This window comes from Camelina sativa, chromosome 5, assembly GCF_000633955.1.
Source record: "Camelina sativa cultivar DH55 chromosome 5, Cs, whole genome shotgun sequence".
NCBI lineage: Eukaryota > Viridiplantae > Streptophyta > Magnoliopsida > Brassicales > Brassicaceae > Camelina > Camelina sativa.
In genome coordinates this window covers 32,157,857-32,173,724 of record NC_025689.1, presented here as the reverse complement: position 1 = coordinate 32,173,724, position 15,868 = coordinate 32,157,857, and the positions used below count along the sequence as shown (strand labels likewise).

General features: G+C 37.4%; 3 protein-coding genes across 24 annotated transcripts; all 3 read left to right on the top strand.

The window, feature by feature from the left end:
- On the top strand, nucleotides 678-2,144 carry LOC104789773 (F-box/LRR-repeat protein At4g14096). The gene is given in 3 exon segments (XM_019245525.1): nucleotides 678-738; nucleotides 954-1,625; nucleotides 1,628-2,144. Coding segments are annotated over 2 exon segments (999 nt in total). The 5' UTR covers nucleotides 678-738; nucleotides 954-986; the 3' UTR covers nucleotides 1,988-2,144.
- Nucleotides 2,458-15,709, top strand: LOC104788166 (F-box/LRR-repeat protein At3g59250-like). Of its 3 annotated transcripts, XM_010513873.2 has the most exons (5): nucleotides 12,894-12,990; nucleotides 13,149-13,674; nucleotides 13,994-14,962; nucleotides 15,056-15,196; nucleotides 15,290-15,709. In XM_010513873.2, the coding sequence occupies exons 3-5, from the start codon at nucleotides 14,036-14,038 to the stop codon at nucleotides 15,611-15,613; spliced, it is 1,392 nt and encodes a 463-aa protein (XP_010512175.1). In that variant the 5' UTR covers nucleotides 12,894-12,990; nucleotides 13,149-13,674; nucleotides 13,994-14,035; the 3' UTR covers nucleotides 15,614-15,709. The 3 variants fall into 3 exon arrangements, with proteins under 3 accessions (XP_019101693.1, XP_010512175.1, XP_019101692.1); XM_019246148.1 differs by lacking the exons at nucleotides 12,894-12,990; nucleotides 13,149-13,674; nucleotides 13,994-14,962 and adding exons at nucleotides 2,458-2,809; nucleotides 2,912-3,103 and having other exon boundaries at nucleotides 15,081-15,196; XM_019246147.1 differs by lacking the exon at nucleotides 12,894-12,990 and having other exon boundaries at nucleotides 13,092-13,674.
- On the top strand, nucleotides 4,013-12,211 carry LOC104788163 (F-box/LRR-repeat protein At3g58980-like). 20 transcript variants are annotated; one of them, XM_019246137.1, is made up of 26 exons: nucleotides 4,032-4,510; nucleotides 4,669-4,717; nucleotides 4,799-4,885; nucleotides 5,008-5,053; nucleotides 5,158-5,184; nucleotides 5,263-5,306; nucleotides 5,397-5,441; nucleotides 5,583-5,601; nucleotides 5,676-5,804; nucleotides 5,901-5,943; nucleotides 6,038-6,145; nucleotides 6,241-6,327; nucleotides 6,601-6,635; nucleotides 6,696-6,759; nucleotides 6,832-6,901; nucleotides 6,988-7,112; nucleotides 7,262-7,307; nucleotides 7,406-7,479; nucleotides 7,572-7,639; nucleotides 7,718-7,832; nucleotides 7,945-8,015; nucleotides 8,141-8,223; nucleotides 8,323-8,735; nucleotides 8,825-11,121; nucleotides 11,361-11,504; nucleotides 11,596-12,211. In XM_019246137.1, the coding sequence occupies exons 24-26, from the start codon at nucleotides 10,213-10,215 to the stop codon at nucleotides 11,935-11,937; spliced, it is 1,395 nt and encodes a 464-aa protein (XP_019101682.1). In that variant the 5' UTR covers nucleotides 4,032-4,510; nucleotides 4,669-4,717; nucleotides 4,799-4,885; nucleotides 5,008-5,053; nucleotides 5,158-5,184; nucleotides 5,263-5,306; nucleotides 5,397-5,441; nucleotides 5,583-5,601; nucleotides 5,676-5,804; nucleotides 5,901-5,943; nucleotides 6,038-6,145; nucleotides 6,241-6,327; nucleotides 6,601-6,635; nucleotides 6,696-6,759; nucleotides 6,832-6,901; nucleotides 6,988-7,112; nucleotides 7,262-7,307; nucleotides 7,406-7,479; nucleotides 7,572-7,639; nucleotides 7,718-7,832; nucleotides 7,945-8,015; nucleotides 8,141-8,223; nucleotides 8,323-8,735; nucleotides 8,825-10,212; the 3' UTR covers nucleotides 11,938-12,211. The 20 variants fall into 20 exon arrangements, 19 of the variants coding, with proteins under 19 accessions (XP_019101682.1, XP_019101685.1, XP_019101683.1 ...); XM_019246140.1 differs by lacking the exon at nucleotides 5,158-5,184 and having other exon boundaries at nucleotides 5,008-5,085; nucleotides 5,224-5,306; nucleotides 8,323-8,503; nucleotides 8,653-8,735; XM_019246138.1 differs by lacking the exon at nucleotides 5,158-5,184 and having other exon boundaries at nucleotides 5,008-5,085; nucleotides 5,224-5,306; nucleotides 8,323-8,503; nucleotides 8,614-8,735.

Sequence of the window (15,868 nt, the reverse complement as noted above, 5' to 3'; positions counted from 1 at the left end):
GCTGAGTGTGATGGGTAGCTTGAGACTTAAGTGTGACTTGATCATGGTTTGGCTATCCCGGATCTGAAGAGACCTAGTTTGGTCTGAAACAGTTTTAGGGCCGACCGAGTTCTGAATTTATAGAACTTTCACTCTGCAAAGCAACCTGAGACTGAAGTGTAGTCTCTTAAAGTCATATTTTGCATTTAGCCCGAAGTGGATCTATACAAAATAAATTCCTATGCACAACAAATAAATTACGTCCCAATTTTGGCAATCTGAGTTGACGAAGCTACGATGAAAACGTGAAAGGAGATGAGTAGGCCTATTGAAGTGGAAGCAAAGTGGTTCGTCTTGAGAGAATCGTTGTCGTTGAGTGAAATATGACGATCCTATCAGTTATCTCGTCTCAAATATTAAAAAGGTTACAATTCAGAAAATAAAATTGGATGAGAGTCGACAGAGGGCACGCATGCGCTGGTATAGTAACTTGATTAGACTCTCGAGAAGAAGGGAAGTATGTACTCAATCCTTTTACACAAAGATCTCCAAAATCTGAAGACTTGACAACACTCCAGAAAAAAATATCCAGCATTGGAACACACCCATCCCACTGGCTACAGTTTCCAAAACCCTAATTTTCATCTTTCACTTCGCTTCACTGCACTCTGGCTATATATACCTCTGAATCCGTTTTGTTCGAAAGCACATCAAAACTCAAGAGTTGTGTGGTTCTGGTGATCTCTGCTTCAAGCTCAAGTAAGCTTCTCCTCTTCTCACGTAGTGTCTTGTTTTAAATTTTAGACAAGAACATTTGTTTTGGTGTTTTTCTTTTTGTCAAGAATCTGAACTGAAACTTAAAGATTGTGTGAAAGACTTAGAACTTACAACCGGCTTTGATATTGGTAGTGGTGGATCTTTTTTTGTTATCCTTTTTGTTGTAATTCTTACTCAAGCTCATTTTCTCTGTTCAGGCTGTAAGTGGTGTGGTTTGTATTCGGAAAAAGATGAATCTTGATTTTGATGACTCAAAGCGTATGCACTCTGGAGTGAGAAAACAGGAGAGGGATAACATTCTTAGAAGTTTTACGAAGCGCGTGGATGGTACGTTGGCTTTGTATAAGAATGTTCCTTTGAACAGATTCTCACTCAAGTGTATCGATGATGTTGGACCAGCTCCTGTCATTGGTTGGATAACCAATGTGTTGAAACGTCGTGTATCAGAACTTGTTCTGGAAATCTCTTCGTGTTGGGAGTGGCCTATGTCTGCAGCTATTGTTAGATGCGATACAATGGTTCATGAATTTTGGGAATCTTGCTCTGTATCAAGCACAAGCCTCAAGAGGCTAACGTTTCGTTTTAACCAAATGTTCTTTGAGAATCACAAGAGTGTGTCTTTTGACACTCCTAATCTCCTATACTTGGAGTATTCTGATGTTATAGCGGACAAGTATCCTAAAGCGAATTTTGATTCGCTTGTTGAAGCTCGTCTCGATCTTCAAATGAGGCATGATCAGATCCATGAGGCAAAATTTTCTGAAGATGATTTGATCAAGCATGAAGGGTTGGTTGGTAATGCAGCTGTTCTCTTTATCGGAATTTGCAACGTTGAGGTCCTTTACTTATCTTACAACACTCTTGAGGTCATATGTTTCAGGGACTTCTCCACAGAGATGGAATGAAATGTCAAAGTAGTGATGAGTGCCTGTGCAAACCTTGGAAGAAGGAGGACATTCCAACTTGTCTATCATCAAGTCCTGTGAAGGTCCTAACGATAATGAAGTTTGGAGATATCTATGAAGATGAGGACATGGACAGAATGATGGATCAAGTTAAGTACTTCCTTGAGACAATGCCGAATCTTGAAAAACTCATAATTGGTTATGAAACCTCAATTGACGAAGATGTTGAGGAAGTTTTTAGCCAATTTCAGATGGTTCCTATGGAAGGTTTAACCAACTGCATGATTCAAGTTATCTCTGATAACCTCGCCTTGTCAACTGTTTAAGTATATGTTTTCGTTTATCTGTGAAATAGATTTCTCTTATTTTGAAAGAACCTTTCTTGTTATTCAAGTTGTTTAGGATTCACTCATGCCTCTTTTCACCATCTCAAAGCCATGAGTGTGTCTCGGCTTTATCACACAGAGAATATCAGCATCAATAAAATCCAGAGGACTTGACAACACTTGAAAATTAAATCCAGCTTTGGAACTCAACGACCCCCTGCCAAATCAATTTATTAGGGCTACATTAATATGCCCAAAACCCTAATCTTCAACCTTCATTTCCCTTTTGCTATAAATCTCTGAATCCGATTATGCTTTAAGATCAGAATTTGGTGATCTCTCTGCTTATATCCCCAAGTAAGTTTATCCATCTCTTTCTCCTCATATAAATGTATAAAGATATATCTGTAACTTGTAGAGTTTCCTCTTACTCGAGCTTATATCCTCTGTTCAGGCTGTATTCGAAAAAGATGGATCTTGAGTTTGATGACTCACACTTTATGCATCCTACTAAAACGAGAAAACAAGAAAGAGCTGAGCTTCGTGCAGATTTTATAACTCTCGTGGATTCAATGTTGGCTTTGCAAGGGAACGATCCTTTAAACAGATTCTCAGTCAAGTGTAAAGATGATGTTGGTTCAGCACCTGTCATTGGTTGGATTAACAATGTATTGAATCTTGACGTGTCTGAGCTTGTTCTCCACATCTCTTCGTATTGGGATTGGCCTCTGTCTTCTGAAGTTATCGTGAGCGAGAGAATGGTTCAGGAGTTTTGGCAATCTTGCTCAGTTTCTAGCACCAGCCTCAAGAGACTAACGTTGCGTTTTCAGCAAAGACGCGATGAGAATCACAAGAGTGTATCCTTTGATACTCCTAATCTTGTTAACTTTGAGTATTCTGATACTATTGCTGACGAGTATCCAGTAGTGAGTTTTGATTCGCTGACTGGAGCGAGTCTCAATCTCCGTATGACGCATGATCAGATCAACAGGGCTAAGTTTTCAGATGATGATTTTATCAAACCAGATGAAGGTATGGTTGGGAATGCAACAGATCTTATCATTGGAATCTCAAATGTAAAGACTCTTTACTTATCTGACAACACTCTTGAGGTCAGTCTCTATATTGTCTCTTTATCTTTTTTAACTTCATGATCATAATTCATAAGAGCACTAACGAGCTTTGTCCAATCCTTTAACAAATAACAACTCATACATACGAGTCATACCGGGAACTACCACAAAAAGAAGACGAAGAAAGAAAAAAACTAAGCGTTATCATATCCTCCTATTAGTTGAATTAACAATTTTACGCTAAGAAACAAAATCAAATGAGGAGTGAAGATCGGTAAAAGTAAAACCGTTTCCATCGAGTTTTATTCAAGGAATTATATTTAGTAAATAACCGGTTTAGCTAACAATTTATCTCGGTTAGATTTGATGAAGCAACATGATGATGATATTTACATTTCATTGTTATATATAAAACTTTATATTTTCATTATGTAAAAATAGTTAAAATAAAAATATAGAGGTGTATCATTTCAGAATAAATATTAATTATTTAAATAAATCAAACATATTTTAAAGAGGGATATTACTATTTGCCAGATTTTTTTTTTTTTGAGTTTGTGGTATATTTAATTTATGATACAAATGTAATAATCACTCACATCCAATCTAAAACAAACTTTTATTTTGTTTACAAAAATTTGTGTCTCAGATAGTTTCTGTATTTGGCAAAGTGTGGTTTTAAGAAAAAGGAAAAAAAAGTGTTTTTTCTTTTTTGGTTTTTTGGTTTTTCTTTAACATTTAACTGAAAAAATAAAATAAAAAAGGAAAAAACCTGAAAAAGAAAAAAGCGGTGTGGGTTGTGCATTAATGAGATAGATATTCCCAAATCTATCATTAATTTCCTTCTCCTAATTAACGGCTAATAAGGTTGACAGAAAATAAAAAAACGGCTAATAAGTTTCGACCGTTGGATGTAAAATCCTAATTGCATCATCCAATGGCTTTGGGTCCTCCTCTATATTTATAATCTGAAGACGTTTCTGCTTCCACCACACTCAGAGACGCTCTTCTTCCGAGAGAAAGAGAGAGAGAGATAGAGAGAAAGAGAGAAAGAGAGAAAGAGAAAGAGAGAGAGAGAGAAAGAGAGAGAAAGAGAGTTCTCTAATGGCGGCGACGAGACCAAAGAAGGGAGAATCCACTCTTCCTTCGTCGAGGTAAGTACTTTTTGTGAGAGAGAGAGAGACAAAGATAAGAGTTTTAAGGGCGACGAGACCAGAGAAGAGAGAGATAGAGAGAGCCGTGTTTGTAAGGGCGATGCGTATATGAACAAAGCAGAGGTTATTTTCCTTCGTCTTCTTCTTCTTCTTCGATTTGATTTAAAGTTTGTATCTTTTTCTGATTTGATGGGTTTCAACATGTGTTTTCGAGTCTCGTCCGTGGATGGTTTCAAGAAGATAGCGATGGTCTTCGTCTAACCCTAATCAATCAATTACGTCTTCCTTGTCACAGAGTGAGTCGGATTTGCTTATAAAGTTTCCTCTTTTTTTTTTTAATAACAATTTATTTAGATGTCAGATGTGTGTGTGTGGGATAAAGACTGAAACTTTGATCTCGTTGTTGCTTCTTTAGATTGACAAATATCTATATAAGGTTTTAATTTCTTCGCAGGGTTTGAAGATGATGATGACGATGATGTATTATGACCCAACAGGCAACAGTAGTGTATTTAGTTTTGTTTTCTTTGTGTCCTGATTTAAAGTTTGTATTTTCTTTCTTCTGATTTGATGGGTTTTAACAGGTGTTTTCGAGTCTCGTACGTGGATGGTTTCAAGAAGACAATTATGGTCTTCCCCTAATCAATCAATTACGTCTTCCTTGTCACAGAGTGAGTTGGATTTGCTTTATAAAGTTTTCTCTTTTTTTTTTGCTAACAATTTATTTAGATGTGTGTGTGGGATTGCTTCTTTAGATTGACGATATCTATATAAGGGTTTATTTTCTTCGCAGGTTTGAAGATGATGATGCATATTGCATTATGACCCAACAGGCAACAGTAGTGTAACATCCTTTTTTTCATTTCTTCAAGTGATCACTCTAAATCCTTTTCTTTGTATTTTTTTGATTGATGGGTTTGTTTCTTTTGAAACATGTTTGAAGATCTATCTCCGAGGAGTCTCGTTGATGGTAACTTAACTCTTGCTTATGCCTAACTTTACATTGCAGATTATGTTTACAAAGCTATAGATGATCTGCCTTTCACAGCTCATCCAATGACTCTATTTGCTAGCGGTGTTATGGCCCTTCAGGTGGGATTGCTCTATTCTTTACTGGATTGGTCCATATTTATGTATTCTCGTGATGATCTTATTCTGTTGAATTGTTTTTCTGGTTCAAAGTGAGTTTCAAAAGGCATATGGGAAGGGTGATGTTCATAAGTCAAAGTACGTACTTTACGTATTTCCATTTGACTTCTTGATTGCCTTGTAGTAGCAGTCAATCATAAGAACTGAGTTTTTCCTCGTTGATTCTGGGGGCCAACCTATGACGATGCCTAAACTTGATTGCTCTTGTCCCTGTTGTAGCTTCATATGTTTATTTGAGGTAAATTTTTATGCCCTTCGGGACTTGTTAGAATAGTTACTGTTCTTGAATTAACATTCTAATAAACATTGCAGGATGTACAAGGATGGTAGCATCATTCCGTCAGATGATTCTTTGGATTATGGTGCAAATTGTTCACACATGCGGGGATATGATAGTCCTCGGATTTAAGAGATCATGAGGCTTTATGTCACCATCCACAGGTTTTTTCTAGTTCTCTCTGTTTCAACATGTGTTTTATGATTTTGTTTTCTTTTACCATCTCAGCAGGATCAATGTTTTTTTTGTTTTTGTTTTAGTGATCATGAAGGTGGAAGTGTTAGTGCTCACGCTGGTCACCTGGTATGTATTGCTACATGATCTTACCATCAAATGCATTATTTTTTGGTCTTGATACATGATAGTGCTCACACTGGTCACCTGGTAATTTTGTGAGAGAGAGTGAGAGACAAAGAGCCGTGTTTGTAAGGGCGACGAGACCAGAGAAGAGAGGGATAGAGAGAGCCGTGTTTGTAAGGGCGACACGTATATGAACAAAGCAGAGGTTTTTTATTTCTTCGATTTGATTTTAGTTTTTTTTTTTTAATTTGTGTCCTGATTTAAAGTTTGTATCTTTTTCTGATTTGATGGTTTCAACAGGTGTTTTCGAGTCTCGTCCGTGGGTGGTTTCAAGAAGACAGTGATGGTCTTCCCCTAATCAATCAATTACGTCTTCCTTGTCACAGAGTGAGTCGGATTTGCTTATAAAGTTTCCTCTTTTTTTTTTTATAACAATTTAATTAGATGTCAGATGTGTGTGTGTGTGGGATAAAGACTGAAACTTTGGTCTCGTTGTTGCTTCTTTAGATTGACAATATCTATTTAAGGGTTTAGTTTCTTCGCAGGTTTGAAGATGATAATGCATATTGCATTATGATTTTTCTTCATCTGTTTAAGTGATGTCTCTAAATCCTTTTCTTTGTATTTTTTTGATTGATGGGTATGTTTCTTTTGAAACAGGTTTGAAGATTTATCTCCGAGGGGTCTCGTTGATGGTAATTTAACTCTTGCGTATGCCTAATTTTACATTGCAGATTATGTTTACAAAGCTATAGATGATCTGCCTTCCACAGCTCATCCAATGACTCTATTTGCTAGCGGTCTAATGGCCCGCTTCAGGTGGGATGGCTCTGTTCTTTACAGGATCGGTCCATGTAAATTTTGACCTTATTCTGTTGAATTGTTATTCAGGTTCGAAGTGAGTTTCAGAGGCATATGGGAAGGGTGATGCTCATAAGTCAAAGGGTGATGTTCTTATAAAGTAAAATCTTCTGCCTTAAAATTCCTGAAAGATTTAAAGTTTGTATTTTTTTTTTTCTATTGATGAGCTTCTTTCTTTTGAAACAGGTTTGAAGAGAGTGAAGAAGATTCAGAACAACAAGCATATGATAACGCAATTGGGCAATCTGATTCTTCTGGTCTTTGACAGTCCCCGTCCTCGGATCAATCAATTACGTATTCCTTGTCACAAAGTGAGTTGGATTTTGCCTGAAAGTTTATTTGTTTCTTTATTGTAACAATATATTTAGATGTGTGGGATCAAGACTGAAACTTTGGTTTTGTTGTTGCTTCTTTTGATGATGGAGAATAATTACATGTATTGGGTTTATTTTCTTCGCAGGTTTGGAGATAATTACATGTTATGCGTTATGACCCAACATGCAACAGTTAAGTAAATTTTTTTCTTCAACAGTTATATTGTTTTCAATTACATATTCCTTGTCACAAAGTGAGTTACATGTATTGGGTTTATTTTCTTCGCAAGTTTGGAGATGATGATGATGCTTATGCCTTATGACCCAACATGCAACAGTTAAGTAAATTTTTTTCTTCATCTGTGTAAGTGATCTCTCTAAATCCTTTTCTTTGCTTTAAGTGGTTAAATCCTTTCAGTTAACGTATGTGTTTTTTTTAATGTTGTATTTGTGAAGGTACTTTGGTGGACTGAGAGAGGTGACTGGATGTACTCTGAGAAACCTCATTGCTTGATGCACTTGAGGTATGCTATACTTTTGTTTGTATATATAACTCCTCTGGTCAGTATCTTCAGTTTGTAATGATCTTATCTTCATTACAGGGAATACGCTTTAGGGGCATGTTTGATTTTTGAACGCCAGAAAGTGTTACCTTCAGCTCTATCTGGAGAAGAGCCCTTGCCTGAGGGTCTTCCCTGGCTTCTGTTAACTGTAAAGGTTGGCTTATCTCTAACATTTTTATACATATATGGTTAGGGGAATGTATCATACTATATTGTCCCCCTTATTATATGATCCTAAGGTGTTGTTCTTTCTCTTTTCTATGTAGGTGCCAAGCAATGAGCAAGTTGAGGCGCTGTCAAGACTCAAAAGAGTTGGCTCCTCGTGCGGTTGTGCCAGGTTTGTAGTTCATGTCTATGCACTGTGTTTTTTATGACTCATCAAAGCTTAGCAAATTAATCCGATGGTAATTATTAACTGAATCTTATGATTGTTACAAGTTTATAATTAACTTTACCTTGCAGATTATGTTTCCAAGTCTATAGATGCTCTGCCATCCACAACTCATCCAATGAATCAATTTGCTAGCGGTGTTATGGCCCTTCAGGTGGATGGCTCTGCTCTTTTCTAGATTGGTCTATGTAACTCTTAAATTTACTAGATTGTGATAATAAGTTTGTCTTTTTTGATGATGGGTTTCTTTCAGGTGGTGTGTGATCGTTATCATGTGAATGTTTTGCTTTTATAGTTATTGCGTTTTGTTTCTTTTGGATTCTTTGAAACAAATTTCTACAAGAAAAACAACTCATCCATTCCCCGAAGGAGAGATGAAGCTTAATCGTACGTTGACGCCAAGACTCTATGATGTTTTCCAACAATCCGGCAAGGTTTGTAGTTCATGTCTATGCTCTGTGTTTTTGTGACCTCTAGTTTCATGACTCATCAAAGCTTAGCAAAAACTCACTATGATAAGTGAGACTGAGTTTTATCCGGCAAGTCAATAACAATAAGTGAGACTGAGATTTTAAAATTGAAGCAACAACAAAACCATGTCTTCTTCACAAAGCAAGCCTAGGGAAAATAAACCAGTTCAGAGTCAACAACAATGAGACCGCATATGTAAGGCTATTCTTTGTTAAAGATTGTATTTTAGTTTAGTAATAGATTTTTAAGGTCCGATTGCTTTTAATCATTCTTACTGTTTGCAGGATAAAAGAGTCGTTTTAGAACCAAATCTTCAAACTTGCACCTTAAGTTTCAACGACTAAATTGATGAAGAAGTCCCAAACAAGCACCAGAAACTTGCCATTGCCTCATGCGAACAAGTCCCTTCCACATGTAAGAAACAATTGAAACTCTCTGATTCCTTTAACTTCTCTCGTATCTTTTTCTTTTTTTTTTTCTCAGAAAAGTTTTGATGAAATATTAAGATGGTGCTGTCTTCAACACCTGAATTGATGAAGAAGTTCCAAATAAGCACAAAAGAAACTGTGCTTGGTGGATTCTCACTTGCGTTGTGAACTGGGCTTTTTCTCTGTTAAATTTCATGTTAGCTTATCCACGTATTTTCGCTTCCACTTGCTCTGTTTGTAGATCATGAGCTGTGTAACTGTTTGGTAATAATGTTTGATAAGTTTAAGACACTTCTTCATGCTTCGCCTGCGCTTGATGAACTGTACCTGGTTGATTGAAACTGGAGAGATCGGGATGTCACCGTCTCAAATGCAAGCCTCAATACCCTAACAATAGATTCTGACTGTTATTTAGATGCTCTTGACGAGACATCCTGAGTATGTGATGTAGATACTGTTCACCATCAATAGTTAGTCTCTTAAGGGTTGGGGAACACACTGACGCAAAGCTCCAACGGTGCCAACTTATACAATTTACGATCAACTCCTCAAGCATAGGGCATTTAGATAGAAGCCGAGCAATAACTCCCACTATCATGACCGAAGTTAACAGAATTAAGATGCAGAGTTCTAAGATTGGTAAAGGTAAAGCCTCTTAGAAATGAGAGACCAAGTCCACATCCAAGTTTCAGCTTAAGCAGGTTGCGGCTCTTGTCGAAGATTCTAAAAGGCAGTGAAGGTATTCGTGAAGATGGGAAGAGCATTACTAAGGTAAGATCTGTTGCTCCACGTGTCAGAGCGTTTGCGTGTCCAATCCGCGACAAGATCTTTGTCAACACCCTGAATGTGTAGTACCTTTAGGGACTAGTTTCAGAGAGTTTGTAATCTTTCTTGCTCTTCAGGGTGTTGACAAAGCAAAACACAAGTCACGCCATCTCTTGGACAGAACAGATGTCAAAGCCCATTACGGCTTAAAATAATATTAAAAGCCCATTACGGCTTAAAACAAAATTAAAAGCCCATGGCTTCGACTAGTCCAAGCGGTGCGTTTTTATAAAAAGGCCAAAACGTAGCGTTTTGTAGAGTCCTATCCAACCTAACTGTTTTTAATCAAGAAAGTTCAAGAAAAAAATGAAGCAGTTTCTTATTTTCTTCACTCTCCGTCTTCTAAATTAATTTCCAAAGTCGTAATCTCATCATCTTCGTTGAGTTTTGTGGTTCGCTAGGGTTTTAATTCGAAGAAGATGGATCGGATCAGCGGTCTACCAGATGAACTTATCATGCTAATCGTGAGTTATCTTGCTGCAAAGGATGCTGCGTCTTTAATTACCTCAAGGAGGTTTAGGAATCTATATACCATCATACCAGATCTTGAGTTCGATGACACAGCTCAGTTTCAGGGGAGTTTCACGGATCTTGTGAGTCTAACTATGGCTGCTCGGCTGAAAACTACTACGCGTATAAGGAGATTCTCTTTAAAATCTAAAAGGGGTCTTGATCAAGATCGTATCAACCACTGGCTACGTGATGTGTTGAATCATCGTGGTGTCATGGATATTGAGATGGGCATATATGGTGATAATGGTTATACGTTGCCTTTGGAGATCTTCACTTGCAAGACACTCAAGAACCTGAAACTTGGGAGGGAAATTGAGATCAGTCTTGTCCCTGAGAATGCTTTGTTACCAAGCCTTGAGACTCTTGTTTTTGATGACTGCGTTCGGTTCTGTAATCCTGTTGATTGTGCGTTCAATGCGTTTCTTTCGGCTTGTCCTGTGCTAAAGGAACTAACCATTGATGGTATGTGTTGGGAGACTTGGGAATGGTCAGGGTTTGTGTCTAGTCGAAGTCTTGAAAGACTTACAATTGGTCGTGAACTGGTTGATTTTGATGGACCTAATCCACAGTACATTACTTTTGATACTCCAAGTCTTGCCTACTTAGAATACGGTGATTTTGTCCCGGATGGGTATACAATTGTTAATTTCGAGTCCCTTGTGGAAGCTAAGCTCAATCTTCTTGTGATGGTAAATCGCCGATGGCATGGACAGTTTGCAAATTATGGTGATGTCTTGTCTAGCAATGTAACAAATCTGATTCAAGGGATACGAAATGTCCAGATCCTTGAATTATCATCTCCTTATACTTTTGAGGTAAGTGTGTTATTTTGTAGTAGGTGTAATTACAGTTAGAGACAACAATAGAAGATGAATATGTAAATCAAGAGCGTGCATCTTAAGTTCCATAACATGTTGCAAACGTGTTTCCTGAGGCTTTGTTCCAAACATCTGAAGTTCCATAACATGTTGCAAATATGTGAATCAAGAGCGTGCATCTTAATTAGTTGATTTGATTTGTGCATCTTAATTAGTTGATATGATTTGATTTTCAGACGCTTTACTTCTTCCGTGATGCAATTCCAGTACTAGAGAAGCTACATCATCTAACTATGGTAAATGATGATATGGGTTTCTGTTGGAGGTTTCTTCCCTTTTTGCTAAACAAGGCTCCGAATCTGAAGACCCTTGTTATCGAGGTATGATAATAATGTATTTTTGGACAAACCATTATTTCCAAAACATCCTTATGTATTGCACTGTCTATAGACAATCAACCTATTGCTGCAGGGTGGATTTCACTGTCTTGAACCTGACGATACTGAAGAACCTGACTTTGATGAAGAAGCTGACAATGTTGAAGAACCTGACTATGTGTGCGCGTGTTTGTCGGGATATTCTTGTCTATTGACATGTCCAGTAGAGGTCTTGGAGATAACTTTATGGTATGGCGGGACGACTGGTGAGTTGCAGCAAGTAAAACATTTCTTAGGAAAGTTGCCACGTCTGGAGCTGTTGAAAGTTCGTACTTGGAGAAGAATAAGCGATAGTGACAAGTTAAGAATCCACACGGATCTTCATATGTTTCCGAGAGCTTCATCCAACTGCAGGGTCCAGCTCAGTTTTACTTGAAAAACAAACGTTGGTCCTCCTAGTTGCTTTAAGTCTGTTGGAACATGAATCGGTTTGTGCACATTCTTGGTCACATTTATCTCCCTGTGTTCTTTTATTAACTGGATTCTCCTAGTTATCTTCAGTCTGATTCTATCTAGTTTCTAGGGCATGATATGATTTGTAACTCAGTGTGCTTCGATGGGCACTTAGTCTATGTCTCAGATGATCATGTGAACTTCAATCCCACGTGTGAAAGATTTAATCATAAGGCGGATGATTTTTGTTGTGGATGTTTCAGGATCCTACTTTCTATAAGAAGCAAATGTCGAACGAATTGAAAAAGATTTGCGCTGTCGTTTATACATGAATATATTTTGGTTTAAGTAAGAGACAAGACAACAACTTGGTAATCAAAACGGCTTAGTAGAATCAGTCCCTCCTCACTCGATTGGATCTTTGCACGTGATGTTGTACTTGTAGATGACCATTGCGGAGAAAGCTTCGTTAATATTACAACCGTTTGTACATCTTATAAAGTATCAGAATTGTTATTAATTGAAGAGTAGTAACACTGACAAGGATTTAACAGCTGTTTTCTCATGGAGAGAAGTCAATGGACCTTAAGAAGCTGCAACCTGCTAGAAAGATGGTTAATCTGCTGTGATCAGCAGATTAACTATTAGAAAAGGAACGTGAAACCAAATAAGCCAATGGCAGTCATCAGAAAATTGTGAAAAGGTAGCTCACATTCTTCAATTAGTAACAATTCTGATACCCAACTTTGGTTTCACGTTCCTTTTCTAATAGTTTTTTTGTGCATTTATTACCTCATTGCAGGGAAACATAGCTAGCTCTACCAAACTGATTCAGGAAACTTAATCCTTCAAAAGCGAAAAGCTAGTAGATGATGCAAAATCAAGACAGGTGAGCCAAATTGTTACAAAATCAGCATAGGCTTCACTCTTAATCTCACTGCATAACTGAAACTCTTTCCTCCTCATCTGTGGTTTATGTAGATTCTCTCAACGACAACAACAAAACAAGTCAACAACAACAAAGGATAAAACCTCTGTAAGTAAACTCATTGCTTCATGCCAACTATTCCCTTCCACAAGTAATAAACTATTGAAACTCTTTGATTCCTTTTGACTTTGATATCTTAAACAAAATATGTTTGACTCTTTGATTCCTTTTGACTTTGTTTGTTTTATGTGAAACTAACGAAACAGGTGTGTGTGTTCGTGGGGTTTCCAACCAAAAAGAAGTTGTTGATTCAGAACAAAAACGGTCGCCGGCGTGTTCTTACGGTAGTATAGGTCTTTTGTCTTTGACTTAATCACCTCACCTCCTCCATCAGAATCAGATATTAATATATTATCATCACTTTAGAACAAACTAACACGTATATTCTAAACTCTTCAATATGTTTTCTTCGTAATTGTTAAGTAAATTTTTCTTTTTGACTTTTTTGTTAAATTACAAAAGTAGAGTATCAATATTAAAATATTAGGTAAGAACTAGTAAAACTTAGGAAGTGGGGGGTTTTGTCACAAAAACAAACATACCACTTGAACGACGACGTTTTTAGGAGCCGAGGTACTCATCTAGAATCAGAGAGTTCTCCCGTCCCGCCACAATCCCAATTTCAGAAAACCCTAATTCCCCCCTTCCACCAACTACCAAGTAGCAACATTTGTGAAAGTAGCAACCTTTGTGTAATTTTGATGGACTCTGCGCTAAAACCCAAATAAAAAGGTTCCTCCTTTCTTCTTTTTACTCTTTTAATTCTGTCGAATTCTAATTGTTTCTTCTGGCAATTTGTTTCTGTGTGTGTGTTTAATTAAAGACAAAGACTTTGAAACTGGTTTTGTAATTTGAGATTTATGAAAGAGCGTATTTGGAACCAAGTTAAGTTTCCTGTACTCTCTCTCTAGTGTCGAGTTTGAACTTTTTTTCTAGCAATTTTGATTTTCTGAAATACAAAGACTTTGAAACTGGTTTTGCAATTTGAGATTTGAGCAAGGCGTATTTGGAATGAAGCTTCTTGATTTCGATGATTTTTATATTTTTGTAGGTGTTGTAACTCTTTGTTGAGATAGATCTAAGATCTGTCACTATGAGTAGAGATATAATAAGTGGTCTACCAGAAGCTCTGCTTTGCCACATTTTGTCATTCCTCCCCATTGAAGACTCTGCTTTGACTTCACTTCTCTCCAAAAAATGGCGCTATCTCTTTGCTTTCAGACCAAATCTTGATTTCGATGGCTCCGTATATCTAAAACTTCCCCAAGAACTCTTCGACTACAACGAAATGGATCGGATGATTCGCTGGAGTTTTGTAGATTTCGTGAATAGAGTTTTGGAGTTGCAAGGGGATTCTACTGTCAACAGGTTCTCTCTTATGTTTGGACATGGCGTTGTTCGTTCGGAATTTGTCAATGAATGGATATCAAACGTGCTGCGACGTGGTGTTAACGATCTTGATTTACGCATTAGTCTACACGAGGGTCGTCTGCCTTCAAAGATCTTCGAGAGCAAGTCACTGGTTAGGCTGAGGATAGAATCTGGAAATGTTTACGGCATTGATTTGGAACATGTTTCTCTTCTGAAGCTTAAGACTCTCTACCTTACTAGAGTTATGTTAGGAGACTCTGGAGATTGTTTTCACAAGCTTACATCTGGTTGCCATGTCCTCGAGGAATTACTTCTCATTAGAGTTTACTCCGATTTGTGGAACCGCTCTCTGTCTTCCAATTCTCTCAAGAGACTAACGCTACATCCTTGTGGTGAAGAATATGACCATAATCCAGATACTGTTTCGTTTGATACACCAAATCTTGTTTATTTTGACTACTCTGATTATATTGCACGCAAGTATCCAAAAGTGGACTTTGGTTCCCTTGTTGAAGCTACCATCGATCTTGGAATGACACGTCATCAGTATGCACATGCAAACTATGAAAATTTGGTCGGCAATGCATCAGATTTACTTAAGGGAATCTGCAATGTTAAGATCCTTTACTTATCTGCCAGCACTCTTGAGGTATGTTTGTTAGCTTAGCATCGATAAATAAATGTTTGTCTTGGGTTAATGATTAGATATAGATGAAGAATGATGATATGGTTGCTGTTTTAGGTTCTTACTTTCTGCTGTAAACCAGTGCCGGTATTCAACAGCTTGATTCATTTAACTGTGGAGACCCATAATAACGTAGGATGGGAATCACTGCCAACTCTACTCAAGAAGTGCCCCAATCTAGAAACTCTTGTATTCGACGTAACCAACACATATCCTTTTAACTGCATCTGCTAACTCAATTTTCAAACAAACTAGATTTTTGTTTGATGTTGTTTACTCTGTGTGTTTCAGGGATTCCACCACAAATATACAATCAAATGCGGGGATGTTGACGGGTGCCTATGCAAATTTTCAGGGGAGGTTCCTACTTGCTTATCATCAAGTCCAGTGAAGGCTTTAAAGGTACTGAGATTTGGTGAAACTGGTATAGAGAATCAGATAGAGCTGATCAAGCACTTCCTAGAGACAATGCCACGTCTTGAAAAACTGACAGTACATTACGATACATCAATAGATGATGATCTGATTAAAGTGTCAAGCCAACTTAACAACTTTGCAAGAGAAGCTTCACCAAACTGCGAGATCCATGTAATCTCTGATCGCCTCCTCAACTAAAACAAGATTCTCCTCTTCTTTCTGCCTTTTGTTCTTTAGTTATTGTGACTTGTGTATGGTCGGATTATTTTTCATATTGATTATCTTTTTTTTGCTTGTTTCGGTTCTTAGCTTGAGTAGCTAATTAATTCGTCATACTAGCCCACTACGAAAAGAAAATAAGTCTTATTAATTTTGTATTCTTCTTTTAATCCAAAATTAAAGAACGCACACACACACACAAAGAACACGCGGAGCACCGATAAGCAGACGTGG